Below are 9,405 nucleotides of genomic sequence, written 5' to 3' on the forward strand. Positions count from 1 at the left end.
TACGGTAGATACATCTGACCAAGATAAATCTTTTGTTATAGTCATACAACTTCCGCATAAAAGCGAAAAAAAGAAATATTTCTATCAGCGAAAGCATGTCATAGATCCTCCGCAAAATAACGATTATGACGATGATGATGATGAGGTAAAAGTGTATAAGTTAAAATAACTAAGAAATTCAAGTTAAAGTCAATGATGATTGATGATTTTTGTGTTATAAGATATATAATAATTAAATTTTGATTAATAAATTCTAAAACTAACAATATAAAAAATTCATAGAGTTGAGTTTCTATATTTTGATATTTATGTTTTATATTTACTTGTTATGTTTGACATATTTTACATGTTAATGTTTCGCGTTCGAGATTGTATTTATTTATAAATATATGCCAACATGCATATAGTCTATATTGACCTAAAAATATTTTAAAAATTATGTTTTATTTATTAGGATTGTATCCTATTTTTATAATTTCTATTTAGTATAAGACATTATTTCTTGCGATTAAATATTTATCTTATTAATTACAATTTAGGATTAAAAAATTACAATACTGAAATTATCCCATCATCATGTAATAATGGCAAGGATAACGAAGAAAATGGAAATTAGAAGCAGGATGATTTGGCATTATACTTAATTATACTACACGTTTTTCAACGTAATTTTTATTTCTAACAAATAGTCAACGAACATATTGTAATCACAAATAATAATTACATACAATGTCGTCGTGATGTTGATGTGTCGCTGCTGCAGTCCATCTTACGCGATTTCATTTATTTTTTTCGACGTCAACAAAGATCACTCAAACAGATTCTTTCGTACTTTAGGCTCTTGTCTACGTCGGAAAATAGATCAGTCTTGCAAAGACAAAAATTTTCTGTATGTACAATTTAGTTCTAAAATTTAATTCTAAAAATAATTCAACAAATCTAATATTAATAAAATTTTAAATATGGCAAATATCATAAGAATTAATAAAGTTATAGTAACTCAGTCTTCTTAAAATTTTGATTATTACAAATGTATAAAGTTTTTATATATGTTACATATATATTGTATATACATATAAATTCAATTTTCGCGAAAACAATTACATAATAACAGAATACTACAATAATCTAATTTGATAAAAATAAATTTTACTTTAAACATTTGATGATCTTTTCCGACGTGTGCGCCTCTTACAACTTTATACAATCCTTCGTAACGTTACAATATTCTACAACCATTTTTGTATTTAACATTTACACTTGACTCTACACAGCCGTTTTTATTAATTTTATTCCCTTCACGTTTTTTTGTTTAATCGTTTGTGCGTCTTTATTGATCTTCTACGGCTTCACTCTCACACGCGGTGATTATATAAACATAGAAACATACAAACACACATGTTTTTTTTCTTCTACGTGTCACACACGACGCATATTAGCTTTTCTTTCGTTTAATCTGCGCGAATAATTAAACTTTGCTTTTTATAATTTGCATCTCGCCATTAACTACGATTTTCGAAGCACTTTATTGCAGGTTTCTTTTTTTTTTAACAAAGCACTTATCTGTTTTTATTACATCCGGATCATTCGGCTGGTTTTTTCATTTCATCTTTATTTTTTTCTGTTTATTTATTTTACGCATTTTACAATTGATTAAGGAATGTGCAAATGCAATTTTCTGTTCACAAATTGCTGCATGTTTTCTCGAAATATTATATTTATCGTGAATGCGCATTTTATGTACTAATTTTATACAACAATCCCGACTTGTTTACGCTGTTTGGATGTCCTTCATTAATAATAGATAGTAATCAAATATTATTTTTATATTGATGTATTTTTATATTGATGTAAAATACTGTTTAATGATTCATAGATTAAGTGATTTACTGATTATTATTTGTATGTAAATGAATAACTGGCGTTTGCTTGGAATCATTGATAAGAGAATAGGATGAAAAAAAAAATCTGTAGAATTAGGATTTTTTTAATGCAAATGTATATATACCGAAATCATTATGCGGGAAGGATATCCTAACTCGCGCAAATGCGAGATATGCGTGTATGGTTACCACGGCAGCTATTTACGCACGTGTTGTCCTGTATGTGTATATAATCAGCGTTTCTCTGAAAGACTTAATAATTATATCCGTTGTAATCACAGTCGATGTAAAAGTGTACACAGAGGCGATGCTCATTAATATAATATAATCTATATTTAATCTTTTGTTTACGATTTCTCTCTCCTTTATTCTTACTTTTCACGTCAATGAACGATTCACATTCATCTCCACCACACGATCGAATTTCGATTCATCTCGAAACTTTGATGGGTACCTCAAATGTGATCGAAGGATATCGGAATATTTTTTTATTTTTAACGGCCGCCATCGCGGTTTCGATTTCACACGTGCGTGCGTGTCTCTGTAAGGCGTGGCACTTGCAAGATATGAAAATCAATTGCACACGTCAAAACTACGCCCAACGACTTCTTCCACCAGCGCTCTTGCGATTTTGTGGTACCAAGGATCCTCGTGGTACCGAAGCATAATCCATGCGGTACCAAGACCGTTGCGTTCTCTCTTCCGAGGAAATAGGCCATTCATCGGTATCATGTCCACCGGAAGTTCAAAGGGTGAGTTTTGCGGTGTGCTTTAGGATGACGACAAGACCACGACGGGGCTAGGCGGAGCGTTGCGGCGACAGTGAAAGTAGAGGCACGCTGGCAGGCCCTTCCCCGTCGGGCGAGCGTCATACCGGTGTCTCGAAGGTCACCTGGAACATTTATTTTATAATACATGATAAAGTTAGAATAAAAAAAACATTAATCAATTAATTTAATTTTCTCCCTGAAGGAAGAAGCTAAAAAGATCTATTTTATCCTATTTACAAGCGACAAGATTTCTTCTAAAATGATAACAAATAACATCATTGATAAATATAAAAACAGAGAATTGTACTTAAGAATATCAGAAAATATTTAAGTAATATTAACTCTCCAGAGCTGACGTCAAAATACACAATTACTAATTGTTGGGTCTGTGGGATCCATTTAAATTATAATATGTTAACTAAAAAGCACTAATTAATTTCGAAGAAATCAAAATTACATATAATGTCGTATAAAAAAAGAATGTATGTGTGTGTGTGCGTGTGTGTGTGCGTGTGTGTGTGCGTGTGCGTGTGCGTGCGTGTGCGTGTGCGTGCGTGTGCGTGCGTATGCGCGCGCGCGCGCGCGCGCGTGTGTGTGTGTGTGTACACACATTTAATAATTTACATTTACAGATGTAACATAAAGACGGAGAAAGGAGTTATTTTTTTAAAAGTGACTAGTTACTCGTTACCGACACGGTTTTCCATTATTTGATTAATTTGTGGTTAAGTTTAATCTTTTATCCAATGAGTTTCTTGTGATGATGTCATAAGTGAAGTCCATTGGGTAAAACATCAGGTTAAGCTTAACCACAAGTTAATCAGATAATGAAAAAAGGGGCTTCAAAAAGGTAACTAAGTAAATTATTAATTATTATCGATATTACTGATTTTCAAAAGTAACTTGTTAGCGTTACCGTTACTCGAAATGTAACGATTCGTTACTTTTCCATTATTTTTTTATATAGTTTTAAAATTTACGAAAAAAGAAATTTTTTTAGAAAAAAAGAACTGGTTTTTTTCTAATTTTTTCGTGGATTTTTTCGGTTCCTTTCTTAAGGGTAAAAAAAATTCATTAAAAAAATTTGTGTTCGTAAAACTTTAAATTATTCTTGAGACGTTCTTAAATGTAACAACAAATTATAAATAGCAATCTAAAATTGCAGATTGAATATGCGAAAATTATGTCAAGTAGGTTGAAAATATAGAAAGTAACGACAAAATTCATTACCGTTACCGAAAAAAATGTAATTACTTTACCATTACAGTTATGAAAAGAAAAAAAAAATAAAGCCATTACTAATCATATAAAAAAAGTAACTTGTACCGTAACGTTACAAATAACTAATTACTTCCCTACTTAAAGATATTTCCCTATAATTAAATAGGTCCAATAGATCCATCAGTTTCGGAAGATTAAATCGTATCTTACGCGTGCACGTATGTTAGATATCTGTTTATCAAGCTGTTAAAGTTAAAATGGATTACGATCGCTATCTTTAGATCAGCGAAAATCTCGGTAAGTGCAAATGTACAGAGAAATGTCTACAGTTTAATATACACATAAAACAGTGTAATTACATCGTTTAATGTTAGAAACTGTAATTACATCTCTCTAATACGGTGCATTAAAGTATAGGTACTAGACAATTTAGGTTTGCTAAAGGAAAGTCTGCAAATATCTTGATGTATCTGTGATAGATTGGCGTCCAAAGTATATTCGGACGGCAATCAGAATAGCATAAACTCACTTGTAGAAACACAAGTGTACTACAGTTTGATTGTTTGGAGAGAGGAAGCGCTAATGATGGAGATAAGGAATATGTTCTCTCCCAAGCAATACGGTAGGTATATATGTATAACATAGGAAACTTATTATTAAATAAGGAAATTACATATGGAAATTTTATTTTAATCATTATAATATTTGATATTAAATCTAAAAAACGTAAATAAAATGGCGTTCGATTAAATTCAGAAAAAAATGAAGTTACTTAAAAATATCGTTGCGCAAAATGCACGCTTTTTTGTTAGTTTGGTTAGTTCGCTTTTAAAATTCGTGCGTATCCTGCTTTATTTGATCTAAAAATAGCAGCTACATTTTCCACAGGATGGTACTTGATCCTCTATCGTATCTCTATAATGAAGTCAACGTAACGAAGTTAATGAATGAAATCAACGTACCTCTCGAGTCCCTTTTCTCGAACGTTTCCTCTCGAGCTTCGGTGTTTGAGGTAGCAGGGTGTAATCGCCGCCAGTATCCCCGCTTCGCTGTCGCGCCACGGGAGGGTGGTGGGTCAGCACGGGTGCTCGCGGAGGTGGCGAGAACTGGTCACCCTGCGGCAGTAACGAGTAGCCGAGGTTTTGGCTTTGAATGAACGGCGAGGTTGGCGGAAAATGATTTGCCACTACCGGCGCCCAGTACTGGTTGGAATACCGGGCCAAAGAACTCCCTGGGGACACATCAATCTCAATTATCTTGGTTAGTTTTTAAAGATTAGTCTTTCTAATGTCCAATTTGTCACACACGAATATGTTGCTTGTATGATTACGTAAATCGAATTATGAAGGTCTTGACGTAAATGAGGGATTAAATCACACAAAGAAAAATATAAAATTACGATAAACACATTCTTTGTATCTTCATGATATAAGAGATTAATTATCAGGATCCAAATGTCTAGGATAATATAAAGTCTATGTAAGAAACTGTTATTTGAATCATTAAGGAGAAGAGAAATAAATTGCGACACTTACTGTCACTACGCAAATTGCTATACTGTTTCTGCACTTTCCAGGTCGTCGATCGAACCCTTCCGGCGGTTTCTGTATTAACAGCATCGACACTGAGGCTTCTCGTGACCCCCCTGTAAGGATTCGACGTGGCGTTCTCACTGGCGGCCGCGACACCAGCGAGCTGCTCGTTAAGGGCATACAACTTGGACGTAATGTCCTTACCGATGAGAGTGTTGAGAACGACCTTGAGCAATGGCCTATGCCGGAGCACCCTGAGTAACTTCATTCTGGTCCAACAGATATATGTACTGGGCTCCTCGGCTAGTATCGTCACCTGGAAGACGTCGGCATCGTTTTCATGCGTGGCCTCCCATTCAGGCGAGTCGACGAATTGGTAGGCTCTGATGTAGTGCAAGTGAGTTCCGTCACAAGTTACCTTCATTCTGAAATAAGAGGAGAAACTCGGACATCTAAATTGCATGCAATACCCTTAAGCATGCAATACCAGACGACGCTTGATCAAATTTTCTCTAATAATAAATTAATGCAATATATGAAAAAAAAGTTGAATGAAGGATATAAAAGTTTTAAAATTATATTTCTCAATATTAATTCCATGAAAGTAGATATAAGATAAAAGGCGTCTATATTAATTCAGTTTCAATTAGCTTTTAATTTCAATTAAGATTAATCTTCTTTCACAAGAAATGACACCTCTAACTTAAAAGAATTAATTTTTAATTGAAAAGAAGACCCACTTTCCACGTAAAAGAATAGACAGCCTCCTATCCGCCGGCGTGACCCCTTCCGTTGCGTAAGTCTGATCGGAATCCAACTTGAGTATTCTCGCCTCCTTTGCCAGTTCTTGGAAATGCTTCTTGCTAACCTTATAAGGCTTGAAGAGCTTCAAATAAAGTTCGGCTAGTTCGGGGCTAAGAGCCGGGGGCAGGAATCGACAGGCAAGTATCAACGAATGAATGCCGTTTAACAGACCAAGGGCCAAGCACCATAACATGGCATCTAGAGCGCATATGGTGAACCCGGCCCAGAGAGCCGCCAACATGAAACCTGCCGTGAGAAACGTGCGAAGAGCCAAGACGGAAGCCTTGAACGAGCGTGGCACCAGAAACGCAGCCGCAAAAAATAAATTTGCTGCCTGAAATTAATATAAGCAATAATAAATTTAAATGATAAGAAAATATTCAAATTATTAATCCTTCATTATTCGCGTGGAGTGTCCGCCTTATAAATTCGTTAAATGTATGAATTGTTTATACACACTACTGTATTTACACACTACTGTGTAAATTGTTTTACAATAAAAAAAACATTTTTGCATTTCTTATCTGAAGAATATATATAGAATATTATACGTTTTTTTTAAACATCATGAGATAATTGTTAGACCAAATAAATTTAAATAAAATATCATTTTAGAAAATATCTTTTTTTTTTAAATTGTATAATAAAAAAAAATTGAAATATAATGTTGAACTCACAAACATCCTACGCGAATAATTGCATTAAGAAAAATTACGCGAGTAATGTAGGATTATATATAAAGAACATTCTTTCTCCAAAACTTTAAATAGAGTAAAATTTTCGTAGAATTTTTGCAAAAGACAGATTTTATTTTATTGAAAGTATCGATTATTATTTATAAGCGAAGGAAAGATCTTAGAAACTTAAAAAATAATTTAGAAATTGTTCAAAACGTATCTTCACCTGGAAGAGCTTATGCTGAGCAGCCTCCCATTCATCACAATAGCTACTCGATAACAACACCGTCGCGTTCAGTCTCTCGGTGACATTGCTGACCTCAGTGCCATTCCAGACGTCCAACCACAGTTCCGTGTAGTTGAAATCGTCCAGCGAGTAGCCGCCCAGATTCGACAAACCACTATAGTTGAAGGTGTAGTTCTCGCTCGAATAAGTTGCTGCCGATGTTGTCGAGGTGGGAAATGGTGTTGTTGTTGAAGATGAAAGGAGGCTGCTGCCGGCCGTTGCAGGTGAATCAGTCGTGTTCGCCATTTTTTGTCGAGGGCGCGTGATACGTGCCATCACCTTTGACTCCTGTAAGCCGAACGTTGGTCCCTTCTAAATAACAATCTTTAAAAATTTAGAAGAAATGTATTTATCAATGTATTCATTTTTTGAATAAAATTCCGAAAGCCGACTATTTTCGATTTAGATAAAATTTTGTAAAAAAGTTCTTCAGCTTCATTTGTTAAAATGAAAGCTTTTAAAGGAATTTTTAACAATCCCTATGAAAAAGTCATTTTTAGAAAATAAAATGATAAAACAAATAATATTTATATTAATTGATGAAGGGGAGGAAGTGTGCGGGATGGATCTTGCTTCGTAAAATAAAATAAAAAGTCGTACTTGAACCTCATCGTTTCACTGTTCATTAAAAAGTTATTAACAAATAAAGCTGACAATATAAATGTATGTTTAACTTTGTAATTTAAATTTTACGTGAAAAGTTGCAAACTCATATATCAAACTTTGCTTTGTATTAAGTATAGGTGCAATGGATTTTATCTTACTTTTAGGGCTCCACCACTGAAAAATTAGACAGCAATAGTGTAAATCCGTGTGACAAATTTCTAAGAGATATCCCTTTTGACTTGATTTTACAGGAATTATGTTAAAAAAACCGTTTTTAATTCAATTTATATTAATACACTTTATATTAAGTAATTCATACTGTATATATTAATTTTTTTCAAGTAATTTATATTACACATACTAATTTTTTTTCAAAATTTTGACTATTTTTCCAACATTATTATTATTTATCAGATATTAGATATCGATCGAATTAAATAATATAAATAAGATTCCTTGAATGAAAATTAATTTAAAAATACAAATAAATTAGGGCAATTAGGCACTATAATTGGTGCGTTTAACTAACAGATCTTAATGTCTATTTCACATTAATGTATTGATACATATATACCTGCATGTACGTTTCGACTAAATTCTAATCTTCTTCAGCGTAGAAAAAACAATGAGTTTTCGCTATACGATCTGCATATGTAGGAACCTTTGGTTATCTCCTATTTTTCCATAGCCAATTAATATGGATGATCTCATGGAAATTGAGACCTTAGAATCACGTATGCAGAAGAGCATTTTAATTTGTGATCCGCAAGGTCATTATCCGTTTTTAATTTTATATTATTGACTTTACAACACGTTTACATTACATCATTTTATATAATTTTATTTAGACTTTATACTGCGTTATTATTATTTTTTTGCATGTGATCCTGAGGTCTCAATGTTCATGAGATTATTCAGCACATTAACTGGCCATAGAAAAATGTATAGGAGATAACCAAAGGTTCCTGTATACATATGTATACAAATCGCATACACTGTTAAAAATGTAACCACGAGCTTCCTTTACATGTAAATGAAACTGCATACATGCATTAATACATTAATATGAAATACATTTCAAGAGACATAAGGTCTGTTAGTTATTTAAGCGTTAAAATTAGAATTATTAATAATTTCAATGGATAATATCTTCAAATTTTTTTATTATAATATATACAATTATACAAGGTAAGGTCTGAAAAGGGTAAAATCATCTATCCAGGAATTCTTTTTTACCAATTAAAATATATTACAAACTGTATTACAAAGTCTTTTCTATTCTAAGTGTAAAAAAATAAATTCATTCAATAAAAACAAAAGTAGTTGAGGAAATTCAGTAACCTTTTCCCTTTAATATACTTTAAGGTCAATAAAATCGATTTCATCATTAATATAAATACTTACGCTATTCGTTTAACTATTTTATATTTTTAAAAATGGCTTTTCTGTAGCAAACGCCAAAAATTCCTTTAAAGGCTTTCATTTTTAATTCAAAATAAAGCTTTTTATAACGTTGAAATCAGTTTTCTGAAATTCTATCTTTTTTAATACTCTTTAAATTATATTTATATTTAAATTTTTATATATCTTTAAATTGTTTTAAATATTATAACATATATTAATATA

The 9,405-nt window shown here is 32.4% G+C and overlaps 2 protein-coding genes across 2 annotated transcripts in view; one reads left to right on the plus strand and one right to left on the minus strand.

Moving 5' to 3' along the window:
* Positions 1-594, plus strand: part of LOC108686137 — a 1,119-nt gene extending 525 nt beyond the window's left edge. Inside the window, exons 3-4 of the mRNA XM_018191246.1 lie at positions 1-145; positions 540-594. The exon at positions 1-145 is cut by the window's left edge and continues 20 nt beyond it. Coding sequence (XP_018046735.1) covers positions 1-145; positions 540-545 — 151 coding nt within the window. The 3' untranslated portion in view covers positions 546-594. The remainder of the gene's footprint in view (positions 146-539) is intronic.
* A 2,141-nt stretch (positions 595-2,735) lies between these two features.
* Positions 2,736-9,405, minus strand: part of LOC108686131 (blood vessel epicardial substance-like) — a 15,022-nt gene continuing 8,352 nt past the window's right edge. The window contains exons 2-6 of the mRNA XM_018191239.1: positions 7,114-7,461; positions 6,147-6,544; positions 5,410-5,831; positions 4,837-5,105; positions 2,736-2,775 (exon numbers count right to left, since the gene is read on the minus strand). Coding sequence (XP_018046728.1) covers positions 2,752-2,775; positions 4,837-5,105; positions 5,410-5,831; positions 6,147-6,544; positions 7,114-7,449 — 1,449 coding nt within the window. The 5' untranslated portion in view covers positions 7,450-7,461 and the 3' untranslated portion in view covers positions 2,736-2,751. The remainder of the gene's footprint in view (positions 2,776-4,836; positions 5,106-5,409; positions 5,832-6,146; positions 6,545-7,113; positions 7,462-9,405) is intronic.

This window comes from Atta colombica, unplaced genomic scaffold (assembly GCF_001594045.1).
Source record: "Atta colombica isolate Treedump-2 unplaced genomic scaffold, Acol1.0 scaffold164, whole genome shotgun sequence".
Classification (NCBI taxonomy): domain Eukaryota; kingdom Metazoa; phylum Arthropoda; class Insecta; order Hymenoptera; family Formicidae; genus Atta; species Atta colombica.